At 39.8% G+C, this 20,305-nt stretch overlaps 1 protein-coding gene across 2 annotated transcripts in view; it reads right to left on the bottom strand.

Moving 5' to 3' along the window:
* The window catches only part of LOC134571036 (microfibril-associated glycoprotein 4-like), a 44,624-nt gene that overhangs the window by 9,297 nt on the left and 15,022 nt on the right, over positions 1-20,305 (bottom strand). The window contains exons 1-4 of one of the 2 annotated variants that reach the window (XM_063429078.1): positions 13,065-13,113; positions 11,934-12,021; positions 8,229-8,386; positions 7,913-8,009 (exon numbers count right to left, since the gene is read on the bottom strand). In XM_063429078.1, coding sequence (XP_063285148.1) covers positions 7,913-8,009; positions 8,229-8,386; positions 11,934-12,021; positions 13,065-13,070 — 349 coding nt within the window. In that variant the 5' untranslated portion in view covers positions 13,071-13,113. Of the gene's footprint in view, positions 1-7,912; positions 8,010-8,228; positions 8,387-11,933; positions 12,022-13,064; positions 13,114-20,305 lie in introns of those variants that run through there. The other variant, XM_063429079.1, reaches the window with a different exon arrangement.

The following is a 20,305-nucleotide window of genomic DNA, read 5'->3' as shown; positions in this document are numbered from 1 at the left end:
TAGGGGGGTCTGCCTTGACGTTGGCAGGCGGGCATCCCTCCAATGGCCATTGGAGCAACTAAATGACCTCCATTTGTCTAAATATACATAGGGATTAAGGAGAAAGCGCAAGTAACATTTTCTTTTCTTTGGTTTTTACTATATATTGGGGCTGATGTGTGTTGTAGTCCTTGCTGCTTAAGCGCAGGACTTCTCTTTTTGTATTTGTATTTACTTTGTATCACACAGCCTGGTTACAATGCTGCTACCCATCCCATGTGTTCCCTATTAAGGGTTAATAAGTAAAGGGGTGTATATAAAAAATACCCCTTTCTGTCTCATTAGAGATATCTTTGCCAGAAGCTCAAGGAAGCAGGCTGAAGGGTCAGTGTTAGGACCCGCTTAGGGGGGTCTGTCTTGACGTTGGCAGGCGGGCATCCCTCCAATGGCCATTGGAGCAACTAAATGACCTCCATTTGTCTAAATATACATAGGGATTAAGGAGAAAGCGCAAGTAACATTTTCTTTTCTTTGGTTTTTACTATATATTGGGGCTGATGTGTGTTGTAGTCCTTGCTGCTTAAGCGCAGGACTTCTCTTTTTGTATTTGTATTTACTTTGTATCACACAGCCTGGTTACAATGCTGCTACCCATCCCATGTGTTCCCTATTAAGGGTTAATAAGTAAAGGGGTGTATATAAAAAATACCCCTTTCTGTCTCATTAGAGATATCTTTGCCAGAAGCTCAAGGAAGCAGGCTGAAGGGTCAGTGTTAGGACCCGCTTAGGGGGGTCTGCCTTGACGTTGGCAGGCGGGCATCCCTCCAATGGCCATTGGAGCAACTAAATGACCTCCATTTGTCTAAATATACATAGGGATTAAGGAGAAAGCGCAAGTAACATTTTCTTTTCTTTGGTTTTTACTATATATTGGGGCTGATGTGTGTTGTAGTCCTTGCTGCTTAAGCGCAGGACTTCTCTTTTTGTATTTGTATTTACTTTGTATCACACAGCCTGGTTACAATGCTGCTACCCATCCCATGTGTTCCCTATTAAGGGTTAATGAGTAAAGGGGTGTATATAAAAAATACCCCTTTCTGTCTCATTAGAGATATCTTTGCCAGAAGCTCAAGGAAGCAGGCTGAAGGGTCAGTGTTAGGACCCGCTTAGGGGGGTCTGCCTTGACGTTGGCAGGCGGGCATCCCTCCAATGGCCATTGGAGCAACTAAATGACCTCCATTTGTCTAAATATACATAGGGATTAAGGAGAAAGCGCAAGTAACATTTTCTTTTCTTTGGTTTTTACTATATATTGGGGCTGATGTGTGTTGTAGTCCTTGCTGCTTAAGCGCAGGACTTCTCTTTTTGTATTTGTATTTACTTTGTATCACACAGCCTGGTTACAATGCTGCTACCCATCCCATGTGTTCCCTATTAAGGGTTAATAAGTAAAGGGGTGTATATAAAAAATACCCCTTTCTGTCTCATTAGAGATATCTTTGCCAGAAGCTCAAGGAAGCAGGCTGAAGGGTCAGTGTTAGGACCCGCTTAGGGGGGTCTGCCTTGACGTTGGCAGGCGGGCATCACTCCAATGGCCATTGGAGCAACTAAATGACCTCCATTTGTCTAAATATACATAGGGATTAAGGAGAAAGCGCAAGTAACATTTTCTTTTCTTTGGTTTTTACTATATATTGGGGCTGATGTGTGTTGTAGTCCTTGCTGCTTAAGCGCAGGACTTCTCTTTTTGTATTTGTATTTACTTTGTATCACACAGCCTGGTTACAATGCTGCTACCCATCCCATGTGTTCCCTATTAAGGGTTAATAAGTTAAGGGGTGTATATAAAAAATACCCCTTTCTGTCTCATTAGAGATATCTTTGCCAGAAGCTCAAGGAAGCAGGCTGAAGGGTCAGTGTTAGGACCCGCTTAGGGGGGTCTGCCATGACGTTGGCAGGCGGGCATCCCTCCAATGGCCATTGGAGCAACTAAATGACCTCCATTTGTCTAAATATACATAGGGATTAAGGAGAAAGCGCAAGTAACATTTTCTTTTCTTTGGTTTTTACTATATATTGGGGCTGATGTGTGTTGTAGTCCTTGCTGCTTAAGCGCAGGACTTCTCTTTTTGTATTTGTATTTACTTTGTATCACACAGCCTGGTTACAATGCTGCTACCCATCCCATGTGTTCCCTATTAAGGGTTAATAAGTAAAGGGGTGTATATAAAAAATACCCCTTTCTGTCTCATTAGAGATATCTTTGCCAGAAGCTCAAGGAAGCAGGCTGAAGGGTCAGTGTTAGGACCCGCTTAGGGGGGTCTGCCTTGACGTTGGCAGGCGGGCATCCCTCCAATGGCCATTGGAGCAACTAAATGACCTCCATTTGTCTAAATATACATAGGGATTAAGGAGAAAGCGCAAGTAACATTTTCTTTTCTTTGGTTTTTACTATATATTGGGGCTGATGTGTGTTGTAGTCCTTGCTGCTTAAGCGCAGGACTTCTCTTTTTGTATTTGTATTTACTTTGTATCACACAGCCTGGTTACAATGCTGCTACCCATCCCATGTGTTCCCTATTAAGGGTTAATAAGTAAAGGGGTGTATATAAAAAATACCCCTTTCTGTCTCATTAGAGATATCTTTGCCAGAAGCTCAAGGAAGCAGGCTGAAGGGTCAGTGTTAGGACCCGCTTAGGGGGGTCTGCCTTGACGTTGGCAGGCGGGCATCACTCCAATGGCCATTGGAGCAACTAAATGACCTCCATTTGTCTAAATATACATAGGGATTAAGGAGAAAGCGCAAGTAACATTTTCTTTTCTTTGGTTTTTACTATATATTGGGGCTGATGTGTGTTGTAGTCCTTGCTGCTTAAGCGCAGGACTTCTCTTTTTGTATTTGTATTTACTTTGTATCACACAGCCTGGTTACAATGCTGCTACCCATCCCATGTGTTCCCTATTAAGGGTTAATAAGTTAAGGGGTGTATATAAAAAATACCCCTTTCTGTCTCATTAGAGATATCTTTGCCAGAAGCTCAAGGAAGCAGGCTGAAGGGTCAGTGTTAGGACCCGCTTAGGGGGGTCTGCCATGACGTTGGCAGGCGGGCATCCCTCCAATGGCCATTGGAGCAACTAAATGACCTCCATTTGTCTAAATATACATAGGGATTAAGGAGAAAGCGCAAGTAACATTTTCTTTTCTTTGGTTTTTACTATATATTGGGGCTGATGTGTGTTGTAGTCCTTGCTGCTTAAGCGCAGGACTTCTCTTTTTGTATTTGTATTTACTTTGTATCACACAGCCTGGTTACAATGCTGCTACCCATCCCATGTGTTCCCTATTAAGGGTTAATAAGTAAAGGGGTGTATATAAAAAATACCCCTTTCTGTCTCATTAGAGATATCTTTGCCAGAAGCTCAAGGAAGCAGGCTGAAGGGTCAGTGTTAGGACCCGCTTAGGGGGGTCTGCCTTGACGTTGGCAGGCGGGCATCCCTCCAATGGCCATTGGAGCAACTAAATGACCTCCATTTGTCTAAATATACATAGGGATTAAGGAGAAAGCGCAAGTAACATTTTCTTTTCTTTGGTTTTTACTATATATTGGGGCTGATGTGTGTTGTAGTCCTTGCTGCTTAAGCGCAGGACTTCTCTTTTTGTATTTGTATTTACTTTGTATCACACAGCCTGGTTACAATGCTGCTACCCATCCCATGTGTTCCCTATTAAGGGTTAATAAGTAAAGGGGTGTATATAAAAAATACCCCTTTCTGTCTCATTAGAGATATCTTTGCCAGAAGCTCAAGGAAGCAGGCTGAAGGGTCAGTGTTAGGACCCGCTTAGGGGGGTCTGCCTTGACGTTGGCAGGCGGGCATCCCTCCAATGGCCATTGGAGCAACTAAATGACCTCCATTTGTCTAAATATACATAGGGATTAAGGAGAAAGCGCAAGTAACATTTTCTTTTCTTTGGTTTTTACTATATATTGGGGCTGATGTGTGTTGTAGTCCTTGCTGCTTAAGCGCAGGACTTCTCTTTTTGTATTTGTATTTACTTTGTATCACACAGCCTGGTTACAATGCTGCTACCCATCCCATGTGTTCCCTATTAAGGGTTAATAAGTAAAGGGGTGTATATAAAAAATACCCCTTTCTGTCTCATTAGAGATATCTTTGCCAGAAGCTCAAGGAAGCAGGCTGAAGGGTCAGTGTTAGGACCCGCTTAGGGGGGTCTGCCTTGACGTTGGCAGGCGGGCATCCCTCCAATGGCCATTGGAGCAACTAAATGACCTCCATTTGTCTAAATATACATAGGGATTAAGGAGAAAGCGCAAGTAACATTTTCTTTTCATAAGGCTATCCTAGCTATAAGATAAGGCCAGGGACTAATGAAAGTATTTAGAAAACTGGGCAGACTAGATGGGCCGAATGGTTCTTATCTGCCGTCACATTCTATGTTTCTATGTTTCTATGTGTTTGTGCAGTGGATGTAGTGTTTGTGTTTACTAGATGCAATATGTTTAGTAGATGCAGTGTCTGTAGTGGATGTAGTGTGTGTATTAGACGCAGTGTCTCTGTATAGTGAATGTGTTTGAATGTGTGGTGAATGTAGTGTGTGCAGGGACGTTTTAGCCGCAAGGCAAACAAGGCATTTGCCTTGGGCGGCATTTTCCAGGGGGCGGCAAAAAAAGCCGCCCCCAAACGCCCAGGGCAAATGCCTTGTTTGCCTCGCGGCTAAAACTGATAAGCCTGGCGGCGCTGGCGAGGGAGCACTTCCTCTGAGCTGCCTGCTCAGCTCCCTCGCGCGCCGCAGAGTGAGGCTGGGAGCCGGAATATGACGTCATATTCGGCTCCCAGCTTCACTCTGCGGCACGCGAGGGAGCTGAGCAGACAGCTCAGAGGAAGTGCTCTCTCGCCAGCGCCGCCCGCCCAGCAGGCAGCCAGCCAGACCGCCCAGCAGCCACTGGACCCGCAGGGAGAAAGAGAACCCCCCCAGCATTCCCAAAGGTAAGGAGGCTGGGGGGGGGGTTAAATAAAAAAAAATGTGTTAATGTGAGTGCGTGTGTGTGTGTCTGTGTGTGTGTGTTTGTGTGTCTGTTAGTGAGTGTGTTTGTGTGTCTGTTAGTGAGTGAGTGTGTGTCTGTTAGTGAGCGTGTCTGTGAGCGAGTGTGTGTTTCTGTGATCTAGTGTATGCGTATTTGTCAGTGAATGTGTGTGTGTGTATTTAGAAGGCGGGGCGTGGGGCAAGGGTTGGGTGGGGGTGGCGCGGGGGGGGGGCAGAGGGGCGCCTGAGTTTTTTCCAGCACAAAACTAGGATACACCACTGAGTGTGTGTACTGTGAATACAGGATGTTTGTTTAGTGGATGCTTTGTGTATAGTTAATGCAGAGTGTATGTTATTGTAGTGAATGCAGAGTGTGTGTCAGTGTAGTGAATGCAGAGTGTGTGTTAATGTAGTGAATGCAGAGTGTGTGTCAGTGTAGTGAATGCAGTGTGTGTGTGTTAGGGTAGTGAATGCAGAGTGTGTGTTAGTGTAATGAATGCAGATTGTGTGTCAGTGTAGTGAACGCAGTGTGTGTTAGTGTAGTGAATGCAGATTGTGTGTCAGTGTAGTGAATGCAGAGTGTGTGTTAGTGTAATGAATGCAGAGTGTGTGTCAGTGTAGTGAATGCAGAGTGTGTGTCATTGTAGTGAATGCAGAGTGTGTGTGTTTACTAGTGTATGCATTTTCCCCTCCCCCACATTAAATCCCCCACATTAAATCCCCCACATTAAATCTAATAAATGTTATTCACCCCTCCCTGTTTCGTACCTGGGTCAGGGAGGGGGGATATTCCATCCTTGGTGGTCCGGTGGCATTGTGGGGCCCCCCGGCTCCCTGTATTTGCATAGGGGACCCAGCAGACTGCACAGTACTTTACAGCTCTTCCCTCTCTCTAACTACCGCGAGCATGCCGTGCGGACCGTTGCCATGGTAACCAGTGGCAACGCTCTGACGGCCGCGGATCTCGCGGGAGTTAGAGAGAGGGAAGAGCAGTAAAGTACTGTGGAGTCTGCTGGCCCCCCTCTGCAAGTATAGGGAGCCGGGGGGCCCGCGGCTGCACATATAGCGTTCTTCGCTATGTATATGTGCAGAGAGGGAATGTGGGGCCCAGGACTGCCAAAGCAGTCCGGGCCCTTGACACCCGTCATGGTTGTCACCCCTTGATGGCTGCCCTGGTTGCCAGAACTCTGGACATTTTTCTGGTTAACCTAAATCACTTGCCATTTGGCTTAACCCTCCTGGAACATCAACCCTGTTACATATCTTAGTATCATCAGCAAAAAGACACACCTTACCATCTAGACCTTCTGCAATATCACTAATAAAAATATTTAACCCCTTCCCGCCGGATAGTCATTCTCAACAAATTGATCTTTGTACACACATCTTTTAAAAAATTAATACTCACACCTTTTTTAAAGAAGTGTGTACAAATACTGTTATCAATAGAAATAGTTGCCACTACAAACCATGTCTGGATAGCGCCCCGAAGAGCCAGTACTTAAGACTTAGGAGATATTGCTCTAAACTTGAAGACTTCGAAAGGCAATCCTCAGTTTTAAAAGGCACTTGCCGCGCATGCGCATTTGGCTCCGCTGACGTCAGACGGGGGAGCTGACGTCGGCGGGGGAGGAGAGGTCACCAGCGCCGAGGGAGCCCGGCGCTGGATTAAGGTAAGTGGCTGAAGGGGTTTTATTATTATTATTATTTATTACCTGGCATCAAGTTTTTATCTTCCCAGCGAGGACCTCACAAAGTATCGTGGGGATTATACCACCTACGCTGATTACACTGAGCGGGTTATCTGCTCAGGTAAATGTGAGTATTATCCATTTATTTCTTCTGGCTATATATATATTTTATACAGAGAGCACTATCCGTTACATATCCTGCTGACAAGATACGTACTGGCCTATATCTTCCATCATATCCCTGAAGTGGGGGAATAATACCACTGCAAGCGCTTCACACTAGAGCTGGTTTTAAGCTCTATCACATGTGAGTATGCCAATTTGGATTTCCTTTCACCTAAGCTTTTAATATATTTTAAACATATTGCACTATTGGAACTCTTTTCTTCTTTTTTATGTCCATGGACTTCAACTATCTGGAAGACTAGAGTAACGTAGGGTACAATCCTTGCATTGTCAGGGATATCCTAGGTAAAGTGACTTTATAACTATGGGCATACTCCCAGGTTACACAGATACAGAAAGTCATCACTTTACAACTTCCTGCTTCAATACAGGTAATTTTTTTCCTGCCTAACTGTTTAATACTTAAAGGACCACTTTAGAACCCAAACAAATGTCATCTCACTGATGTCGTTATGAGGTCTGGAGGTCCTGAATGCTATCATCCATTATGGGATTAAAACATTTTTGAACAGTTTAACCCCACTGTCCTCCCCATAGCACCGTCTGTTCAGCTCCTCTGCCTTCTACACCCATCGGCTCCAATCCAATGCAGAAGATTTTCTCTGTGGTGCTGACTATCAAAAGCCGCCCAATGAGAGAATCACTTTAGAAAGGTACCTTTTCAAAGCATTTCTCTCAATGGATGTCCAGTGATAGGCTAAGAGCACCCTAAGAGGATCTCCATTACCGGCACCTAAAGGTGAAAATCCTCTTCACTGGACTCTGGGCTGGGAAAAGAGGCTGAGAGGCTGAGCGTACAGGCACCATCTAGAGGACTTTGGAGTTAAACCATTTGAAAATGGTTTAGCCTCATAAGGTAAGATAGCATACAGGACCTCCAGACATCATAATGACTTTAAATGGTCATTATGGGACCCAGAGTGTTCCTTTAACACCAGAAATATTTAAAGTCAATTACCAAAACTAGTGTAATTCTGTAAATCATGGAATATGAGAGAAGTGCGACCCTTACCCAACCAGTATTCGCCATTTGCATTTCCGAAACCCTTCTTATAAGTCTGCCAGTTTTGGTTGAAATCCACTGACCCATCAAAACGATTCTGAAATACCTGAAGAAGAGAAAAGCCTAAATATGCTACTTCCATTCTATGATTAAATGGGAATTAAAGCCTACCAATGGTTCTCAGGGAACAACAACACTACATGATTTGTCAATAGCCCAAAGGAAATGAACTGGCAAATGTTGAGGACGGTTGGTGTGGTTTACCAACTGGGTTGTGAACCTCTGGCCTAACCAATCCCAGAAATTCCCAGTCCCACTTTCTTACCGTCCAAACTCTCCGGTTGGATGTAATATCGCAGTACACAGGCAAAGGATTATTGGAACCTTCTGGGTATATGGTATACTCTCCAGATAGGAAGCCTCTCTTCCAAACATCTTGGCAGTCCAAGGGGTACCAGCGATCCTTAACACTGGATTGTGAAGCTGCAAATATATTGAATTGATTAGGTAATATGAAGGTCGGGAGTAACATGTCAGGGAGGAAGTCATTCAATTCTGATACTAGCTTTATCTAATGAGCAAATTCAATGAGAATCTGAAACTGTGACACTCGTTATGATAAGATGTCACATACTCCTTTTTTTTAAGAGACACCCTAAATCTTGAGTTATATCATCCACATACAATCCTACGACACTACGTGTAGATCCCACAACCTCTTCCTCTGATATCATATGGGGTTAATCATCAAAGGGACACTGTAGCCCCCTAAAGCATGTTAGTTCTTTGAAATGTTTTATGTGTGAAGAGTGTGTCCTCTTTTTTTTTTATAATTTTACAAAAAGTGCAGATTTCAAAGGAAATTGTCACTTTCATAAATTAACTATTTACTCTGCCTGGCTGTCAATCAGACAACCGGTCCTGTTATTTCCTGGTTGTTTAGCTCAGTGGAGATAAACTCAAGAGGCAGCAATTTCCCAGAGCACCTGCCTTGCAAAGACTTCTCATTGAGCTGCATTGGGAAGTCTGTGATTGGTCAGCCACGGAAAGTCTGGGCGGGGTTAGAGGGGGAGGGCTTGTAAAGACTTCTCATTGAGCTGCATTGTGAAGTCTGTGATTGGTCAGCCACGGAAAGTCTGGGCGGGGTTAGAGGGGGAGGGCTTGTAAAGACTTCTCATTGAGCTGCATTGTGAAGTCTGTGATTGGACAGCCACAGAAAGTGGTGGGATAAAAGGCTTGCAAAGACTGCAGACAAGAGATCAGCAGCATCTGCAAGCCATTTATAGATTTATCCCCAATGAAAATAAAATGCATAATTAAATACATGAATGTTTTCCTCCCACAAATACAGGCCTATGGCCTTAAAACTTGTGGTCGGAAACATATTAGTAATATATACGTAAATTGGGTTAATACAAAGTTGGTTGAGGTGTGCCGTAACCAATGTAGGGATAGGCGAGGCCCTGCTAGTTGCCAAGTGGCAGAGAGAGGCTCTAGCTATGATTTGGCCCGAGGGGAACGTGGCCACCGAAACATTGTGGCAGGGTGTTGGCTTCTCGGTGATGTTCAATATGTACGGCCGTGAAAGGTGACATCTAATTAACACCCTAAGGAAGGGTCTGTGAGGCAATAACTATAACATGGGGTCGTGTGGGCAAACCTCTGGTTTGAGGCAGGTCGTCTGGCCTTGCTAGTGTGAGACTAATATGAGTAAGAAAAGTGAAGGTTAGCACCTGAAACCTATAACCCCACTTCACTTTTCCTAGCCGTGGGCATGACTCTTATGAAGCGTATTGTGTGAGGATAAGGAATGTACCTTGAAAGAAACAACATAGCCTAACGACAGGAAAAGGGTAAATACAGGGAATATACACCTTTAAAAAGAATTTATGAAATTATCGAGGGGTAAGTAAAATAGAAAGCAAAAAGTGGGCGATAGTACAATTCACCTACCAAAAAAAGTGTCAGAAGAATGCTTCTCCCAGGAAGCAGGAACATTTTTTGAATAGAGATCTATGAGAAAAAGTAAAACGTCTACATATGAGTATAATAATAATAATAATACGGGGGATAATTATACAATATATATTAAGGGAGCTGGAAATACCTGTGGGAAAAAAAAAAGCTTAAATACACTGTATCCTCTAATATCAGGAATTACAGAAAGGATTCTAAACAGGAATTGAAATAACATGAAATAAAGGAACGTTTACAGGTGATACTTGAAAAACTAGAATATCGCACAAAAGTTCATTTATTTCAGTAAAAGGGGAAACTAATATATGAGATAGACGCATTACATGCAAAGCAAGATCGTTCAAGCCGTGATTTGTCATAAGTGCGATGATTATGGCTTACAGCTCATGAAAACCCCAAATCCACAATCTCAGTAAATTAGAATATTGTGAAAAGGTGCAATATTCTAGGCTCACAGTGTCCCACTCTAAGCAGCTAAGTCAGCCATAACACCTGCAAAGGGTTTCTGAGCCTGTAAATGGTCTCTCAATCTGGTTCAGTAGGAATCACAATCATGGGGAAGACTGCTGACCTGACAGTTGTGCAGAAAACCATCATTGACACCCTCCATAAGGACGGAAAGCCTCAAAAGGTAATTGTGAAGGAAGTTGGATGTTCCCAAAGAGCTTTATCAAAGCACATTAATAGAAAGTTATGTGGAAGGGAAAAGTGTGGAAGAAAAAGGTGCACAAGCAGCAGGGATGACCGCAGCCTGGAGAGGATTGTCAGGAAAAGGCCATTTAAGCGAACAACAGATGTGAATTTATGTGAAATGAATATCATGATAACTGAACTATAGATAATGAAGTAGTTAAATGACATGAAAGTACCGAAACGGTTAATATTTCAGCAAACGGTCTCTGTGTAACATTGCTAAGGGCTCAAACTCTCGAAAATCCAGGAGAACAACTGAAATACTATCCAACCAAACAAATCATGACTAACTGACATTCATGCGAATGCATAGTGGCTTGAGAAACATACGAAATGTAACGTCTAAGTGTTAAAAACAAAACATACTCATGCGAATGGAATGTTTATGCGAACGTTCGGTTGTTTAGCATGCGTACGAAACATAATTTATATGAAACCTGGTTTCCACGAACACCACGAAGGGCACAACAGCTCCTATGATGCACCATACACTGTACGTATGAATACGAAATAACACGAACACCAGCCGAGGGCATTCGGGAGACAGCCTCGCCATTCCTGCTAAGACCACGAGACAGAAACCCGGAAGCGGACCGGCAATGTGACTCTGATGCAGTTTGAAGTAAGCTGGCAGCCCGGAGCAGTTGGATTTCGTGCCTGAAGGCAAGTACAGGGAAATATTTTGTCAGAAAGAGCTGAACCGGAAGACCACGTGGTAACCAAGGTATCGTATCACCTGAACGAGAACAGCCCAGGTAAGAGGGGAGTGTGAATTTTTATAGCATAAGATAGATTCAAACTCCTCTCACAAATACAGGCCTATGGACTTAAAACATAACAAAACTTAAAACAACTGGATTCTAACCAAATTTACAATTCCCAGATTTACTAAAGGCAGAAGGACATTTAGTAATTTCAACTGAATAAGATTCCATTCAGTGTCTGCTCTAAAATCTGTAATTTTCACATGTTAGTCTTGTATAAAATATATGATTTGCATATTTATTAATTTATAAAGTGTATCCTGATTTATTATAGATTGTATAGATAGATATAGATAGATATAGATACTGTATAGATAGATAGATAGATACTGTATAGATAGATAGATAGAAATAGACAGATAGATAGATAGATACTGTATAGATAGATAGATACTGGATAGATAGATAGATACTGGATAGATAGATAGATAGATAGATACTGTATAGATAGATAGATAGAAAGATAGATACTGTATAGATCGATACTGTATAGATAGATAGATAGATAGATAGATAGATGGATAGATAGAGAGAGAGAGAGACAGACAGACAGATAGATAGATAGATAGATAGATAGATAGATAGATAGACCTTACTCTTGGCTTTGTGGAGGCTTTTGGATAAGCCTTTAGATGGATTCCCAAAGCTCATATAGGTATGATATACCAATGATAGCAGGAGAATCTAGGGAAAACACATATGTATTATATTATACAAAATAATGTTTATTATAACATGAACATTGGAATAAGGGGAGTATAGATTGTATATACACAGTAACACAGAGCACATGCAGGCACGCATAGATACAGGCAGGGATATACTCTAAAGGGTGAAACGTGAATTCCATATGAATGTAGTTACAGCATACTAACCGTATCACAAGAAATTCTACAAGTTTCACGTTTTCTATTCAGCTCTTTAATCCTTAATTCGAATTTCACTTTTAATTTCTGTCAATTTTGTACTTTAGTGAATCACCTTGACGGTGACACAGAGACAGACAGACAAATACAGACGGACATAGAGACAGACAAATGAACAGGCTAGGATAGATAGATAGACAGACAGACAGATAGATAGACATATAGATAGATAGACAGACCGACAGACAGACATATAGATAGACATATAGATAGACAGATAGATAGACAGACAGACAGACAGAGAAAGATAGGCTGACCGAGATAATAACAGAGAGACATTCAGACTCCAAATAAGACAGGCAGTCACACAGATAGACATAAAGACAGGCAGGGAGACAGACAAAGAGAGAGACAGATCATTAACTAATTTTGGAGCGCTAAAGTTCAAAAATGTGAAAAATTAAGAAGAAGAAGAAAGGATTTCTAACTTTCTCTGAATATCTGGATTTCCTTCATTTCAGGAATAAAATAGATATATTAGTGCCGTGCACTTTAAATGTGAAAGACTGCTACGCACACTGGTGTTATATCCCAACACACAACTTAGAACACAACCCAACACAGAGAAAAGTGAAGCAGTATTATTAAAACTATCTGATTTTAAAAGGGTACTGCACTATTATTTGTAGTGTCTGTGTTTCGGCATCCCTGAGTCGGCTGAATGATTGAAAATGTTTTTGTTTTTTTTGTTTTTTTTTGGTGTGCGGAATATGAACTAAATTATACTGCTCCACAGATAGAAAAACATAGATAGGAAGACAGACAGGCAAACTGAGAAAAAGACAGACATAGATTTCTCACCCTCATTGCGTGGCTGGAATCAGTGCAAGCTCTTTAGATCTGACCAACCAGTATCCAACCAGTAACGACATATACAGTATATAAGTTACCAGTCTATATATACCCCAGCTCGTGGCATTAAGAGGAAGCACACACTGGGGTTATAAACTGGGGGAAATCCAAGCACAGAGAATTGGACATTACTTTGTAGAAGAAGTGCACAATCAATTAACCCTATGCAGACCTGAGGAGTTATAATTGAAAACATTCATATAAGATGATCCTCACGCTTTAGGTATACAAGTAGGACACCCACATTTTGCTTTGGATGGTCCTGTGGGAATGAGCACCACACCTATGTTTAAATGACAGTGTGTGTCTATATGAGTATTAATGTCTGTCAGTTTGTGTCTGAATGTCCCTGTGTGTCTGAGAATATATATCTGTGTGTGTAGCTAAGAATGTGACTTTGTGTTAGTTTTGCGGTCTGTCTGCATCTGAGTGTATATAACTGTGTGTCTGTCTGCATCTGAGTGTATATAACTGTGTGTCTGTCTGCGTCTGAGTGTATATAACTGTGTGTCTGTCTGCATCTGAGTGTATATAACTGTGTGTCTGTCTGCGTCTGAGTGTATATAACTGTGTGTCTGTCTGCATCTGAGTGTATATAACTGTGTGTCTGTCTGTGTCTGAGTGTATATAACTGTGTGTCTGTCTGTGTCTGAGTGTATATAACTGTGTGTCTGTCTGTGTCTGAGAGTTTAGATCTGTGTGTCTGTCTGTGTCTGAGAGCTTAGATCTGTGTGTTTGTGTGGGAGCATGTTTGTGTCAGTCTTGCTGTCTGTTGGGGTATGTGTGTCTTAGGAACATTTGTCTGGGAACATATGTCAAGAGGAGGGCCCTCCAATTGATTTGTAATGGAGCTTTCAGTAACTCTGTATATTCTGATTGAAATAATCATTAGTGTGTGTTAGTAAGTGTTATTTGTCTATGTATGTGTGTTATTTGTCTATGTTTGTATGTTATTGTGTTTTGCTAATTAGCTATGTGTGTAGCTGGGTTTGAACTCACAGCTCCAGCATCCCAGTCAGGTTCTCTGCTGTGCTGTCCACCATGGGGCTTCAGTATCTGGCTGCATTATTCTGCTTCCTGACCCCTTGCCTGGATTAAGCAGTGCTGATCCGCCTGCAGCCCTTTTCCAATTAGGGTCAGCTGCATCTAATTAGCAGGCTGTAAAAGCCAGCTCAGCCTGAGGCCTGGTATCTGGTCATTTTGCCTGTTTGGTGTTTCCTGACGGATCTTTGCTTCGCTACGACTGATTTCCTGGACTCTGACCTCTGCCTGCTTTGCCGACTTCATTACTCCGCTGCCAGCCCTGACTTCTGCTTCTCGTCTGACCCTGCCTTTGGATTTCCCCTTAATCTGTACTGCGCTTCTGGTTTTTGCCTCCTTCCTGTGCCATCTCCTGCAACTGGGCTCCAACTCCTGGTGGACTGTTACAGTAGCTAGTTTATGTGTGGGTGCATGTGTTGATATTTATGTGTGAATGTGGCTAATTAGATGTGTGGCTTTAGGACACGAGATGTGATGATTGGTGGGATGGGTCAGCATGATTTTTCTGTTGGTTCCATCTGTTGAGCCGGTGTGTCTGAACCCGGGATTCCTATATAACAACTGCCCCAGAAACTGCACCCTAAATCCACCAATAAAGCATTGATGTCACATTAGTCTTTACCAAGAAATGGGACTCTGCAGGATTTATCCACCAAACAATGAACTCTGGAATTACAATTTACAAGACAAAATAGCTGAACTTCTCCAATTGAACCATTATCCCAGCTATTTTGGCCTCAAATTTGTAACACTGCTATTACTCCACAATTTGTGGATTAGTGAATAAATCAAATCATACCATCAAACATCACGGTACCTTAAAGCTGCTGACAGGGAACCTCTAGACACCATAACCATTTCTTCTTATTGAAGTGGTTATGGAGCCAATTTTCAGTGATCAACTGTTTTTGAATGGTTTAAGCCTGAGTAAATATCATTTACTTTATATGGTTTATAATATCCCTCTATCAATACAGCTTTATACGGTTTAAAATATCCCTCTATCGATACAGCTTTATATGGTTTATAATATCCCTCTATCGATACAGCTTTATACGGTTTATAATACCCCTCTATCGATACAGCTTTATACGGTTTATAATATCCCTCTATCGATACAGCTTTATATGGTTTACAATATCCCTCTATCGATACAGCTTTATACGGTTTATAATATCCCTCTATCGATACAGCTTTATATGGTTTATAATATCCCTCTATCGATACAGCTTTATAGGTTTATAATACCCCTCTATCGATACAGCTTTATACGGTTTATAATATCCCTCTATCGATACAGCTTTATATGGTTTACAATATCCCTCTATCGATACAGCTTTATACGGTTTATAATATCCCTCTATCGATACAGCTTTATATGGTTTATAATACCCCTCTATCGATACAGCTTTATACGGTTTATAATATCCCTCTATCGATACAGCTTTATATGGTTTATAATATCCCTCTATCGATACAGCTTTATACGGTTTATAATATCCCTCTATCGATACAGCTTTATATGGTTTATAATATCCCTCTATCGATACAGCTTTATACGGTTTATAATATCCCTCTATCGATACAGCTTTATATGGTTTATAATACCCCTCTATCGATACAGCTTTATATGGTTTATAATACCCCTCTATCGATACAGCTTTATATGGTTTATCATACCCCTCTATCGATACAGCTTTATATGGTTTATAATACCCCTCTATCGATACAGCTTTATATGGTTTATAATACCCCTCTATCGATACAGCTTTATATGGTTTATAATATCCCTCTATCGATACAGCTTTATATGGTTTATAATATCCCTCTATCGATACAGCTTTATATGGTTTATAATATCCCTCTATCGATACAGCTTTATATGGTTTATAATATCCCTCTATCGATACAGCTTTATATGGTTTATAATATCCCTCTATCGATACAGCTTTATATGGTTTATAATATCCCTCTATCGATACAGCTTTATATGGTTTATAATATCCCTCTATCGATACAGCTTTATACGGTTTATAATATCCCTCTAGCGATACAGCTTTATATGGTTTATAATATCCCTCTATCGATACAGCTTTATATGGTTTATAATATCCCTCTATCCATACAGCTTTATACGGTTTATAATATCCCTCTATCGATACAGCTTTATATGGTTTATAATATCCCTCTATCAATACAGCTTTATATGGTTTATAATATCCCTCTATCGATACAGCTTTATATGGTTTATAATATCCCTCTATCGATACAGCTTTATATGGTTTATAATACCCCTCTATCGATACAGCTTTATATGGTTTATAATATCCCTCTATCGATACAGCTTTATATGGTTTATAATACCCCTCTATCGATACAGCTTTATATGGTTTATAATATCCCTCTATCAATACAGCTTTATACGGTTTATAATATCCCTCTATCGATACAGCTTTATATGGTTTATAATACCCATCTATCGATACAGCTTTATATGGTTTATAATACCCCTCTATCGATACAGCTTTATATGGTTTATAATATCCCTCTATCGATACAGCTTTATATGGTTTATAATACCCATCTATCGATACAGCTTTATACGGTTTATAATATCCCTCTATCGATACAGCTTTATACGGTTTATAATATCCCTCTATCGATACAGCTTTATACGGTTTATAATATCCCTCTATCGATACAGCTTTACACGGTTTATAATATCCCTCTATCGATACAGCTTTACACGGTTTATAATATCCCTCTATCGATACAGCTTTATATGGTTTATAATACCCCTCTATCGATACAGCTTTATACGGTTTATAATATCCCTCTATCGATACAGCTTTATACGGTTTATAATATCCCTCTATCGATACAGCTTTATATGGTTTATAATACCCCTCTATCGATACAGCTTTATATGGTTTATAATACCCCTCTATCGATACAGCTTTATACGGTTTATAATACCCCTCTATCGATACAGCTTTATATGGTTTATAATACCCCTCTATCGATACAGCTTTATATGGTTTATAATACCCCTCTATCGAAACAGCTTTATACGGTTTATAATATCCCTCTATCGATACAGCTTTATATGGTTTATAATATCCCTCTATCGATACAGCTTTATACGGTTTATAATATCCCTCTATCGATACAGCTTTATATGGTTTATAATATCCCTCTATCGATACAGCTTTATACGGTTTATAATATCCCTCTATCGATACAGCTTTATACGGTTTATAATATCCCTCTATCGATACAGCTTTATACGGTTTATAATATCCCTCTATCGATACAGCTTTATATGGTTTATAATATCCCTCTATCGATACAGCTTTATATGGTTTATAATATCCCTCTATCGATACAGCTTTATACGGTTTATAATATCCCTCTATCGATACAGCTTTATATGGTTTATAATATCCCTCTATCGATACAGCTTTATACGGTTTATAATACCCCTCTATCGATACAGCTTTATATGGTTTGTAATACCCCTCTATTGATACAGCTTTATATGGTTTATAATATCCCTCTATCGATACAGCTTTATATGGTTTATAATATCCCTCTATCGATACAGCTTTATACGGTTTATAATATCCCTCTATCGATACAGCTATATGCGGTTTATAATATCCCTCTATCGATACAGCTTTATATGGTTTATAATATCCCTCTATCGATACAGCTTTATATGGTTTATAATATCCCTCTATCGATACAGCTTTATATGGTTTATAATACCCCTCTATCGATACAGCTTTATATGGTTTATAATATCCCTCTATCGATACAGCTTTATATGGTTTATAATACCCCTCTATCGATACAGCTTTATATGGTTTATAATATCCCTCTATCGATACAGCTTTATATGGTTTGTAATACCCCTCTATCGATACAGCTTTATACGGTTTATAATATCCCTCTATCGATACAGCTTTATACGGTTTATAATATCCCTCTATCGATACAGCTTTATATGGTTTATAATACCCCTCTATCGATACAGCTTTATATGGTTTATCATACCCCTCTATCGATACAGCTTTATATGGTTTATAATACCCCTCTATCGATACAGCTTTATATGGTTTATAATACCCCTCTATCGATACAGCTTTATATGGTTTATAATATCCCTCTATCGATACAGCTTTATATGGTTTATAATATCCCTCTATCGATACAGCTTTTATACGGTTTATAATATCCCTCTATCGATACAGCTTTATACGTTTTATAATATCCCTCTATCGATACAGCTTTATATGGTTTATAATATCCCTCTATCGATACAGCTTTATATGGTTTATAATATCCCTCTATCGATACAGCTTTATATGGTTTATAATATCCCTCTATCGATACAGCTTTATACGGTTTATAATATCCCTCTATCGATACAGCTTTATACGTTTTATAATATCCCTCTATCGATACAGCTTTATATGGTTTATAATATCCCTCTATCGATACAGCTTTATACGGTTTATAATATCCCTCTATCGATACAGCTTTATATGGTTTATAATATCCCTCTATCGATACAGCTTTATACGGTTTATAATATCCCTCTATCGATACAGCTTTATATGGTTTATAATATCCCTCTATCGATACAGCTTTATATGGTTTATAATACCCCTCTATCGATACAGCTTTATATGGTTTATAATATCCCTCTATCGATACAGCTTTATATGGTTTATAATATCCCTCTATCGATACAGCTTTATATGGTTTATAATATCCCTCTATCGATACAGCTTTATATGGTTTATAATATCCCTCTATCGATACAGCTTTATATGGTTTATAATATCCCTCTATCGATACAGCTTTATATGGTTTATAATATCCCTCTATCGATACAGCTTTATATGGTTTATAATATCCCTCTATCGATACAGCTTTATACGGTTTATAATATCCCTCTAGCGATACAGCTTTATATGGTTTATAATATCCCTCTATCGATACAGCTTTATATGGTTTATAATATCCCTCTATCCATACAGCTTTATACGGTTTATAATATCCCTCTATCGATACAGCTTTATATGGTTTATAATATCCCTCTATCGATACAGCTTTATATGGTTTATAATATCCCTCTATCAATACAGCTTTATATGGTTTATAATATCCCTCTATCGATACAGCTTTATATGGTTTATAATATCCCTCTATCGATACAGCTTTATATGGTTTATAATACCCCTCTATCGATACAGCGTTATATGGTTTATAATATCCCTCTATCGATACAGCTTTATATGGTTTATAATACCCCTCTATCGATACAGCTTTATATGGTTTATAATATCCCTCTATCGATACAGCTTTATATGGTTTATAATATCCCTCTAGCGATACAGCTTTATACGGTTTATAATATCCCTCTATCGATACAGCTTTATACGGTTTATAATATCCCTCTATCGATACAGCTTTATATGGTTTATAATATCCCTCTATCGATACAGCTTTATATGGTTTATAATACCCCTCTATCGATACAGCTTTATATGGTTTATAATATCCCTCTATCAATACAGCTTTATACGGTTTATAATATCCCTCTATCGATACAGCTTTATATGGTTTATAATACCCATCTATCGATACAGCTTTATATGGTTTATAATACCCCTCTATCGATACAGCTTTATACGGTTTATAATATCCCTCTATCGATACAGCTTTATATGGTTTATAATACCCATCTATCGATACAGCTTTATACGGTTTATAATATCCCTCTATCGATACAGCTTTATACGGTTTATAATATCCCTCTATCGATACAGCTTTATACTGTTTATAATATCCCTCTATCGATACAGCTTTACACGGTTTATAATATCCCTCTATCGATACAGCTTTACACGGTTTATAATATCCCTCTATCGATACAGCTTTATATGGTTTATAATACCCCTCTATCGATACAGCTTTATACGGTTTATAATACCCCTCTATCGATACAGCTTTATATGGTTTATAATATCCCTCTATCGATACAGCTTTATACGGTTTATAATATCCCTCTATCGATACAGCTTTACACGGTTTATAATATCCCTCTATCGATACAGCTTTATATGGTTTATAATACCCCT

Source organism: Pelobates fuscus, chromosome 8 (genome assembly GCF_036172605.1).
Source record: "Pelobates fuscus isolate aPelFus1 chromosome 8, aPelFus1.pri, whole genome shotgun sequence".
Classification (NCBI taxonomy): domain Eukaryota; kingdom Metazoa; phylum Chordata; class Amphibia; order Anura; family Pelobatidae; genus Pelobates; species Pelobates fuscus.
The sequence above is the reverse complement of the archived record's forward strand: the minus strand, read 5'-3'. Positions and strand labels throughout refer to the sequence as shown.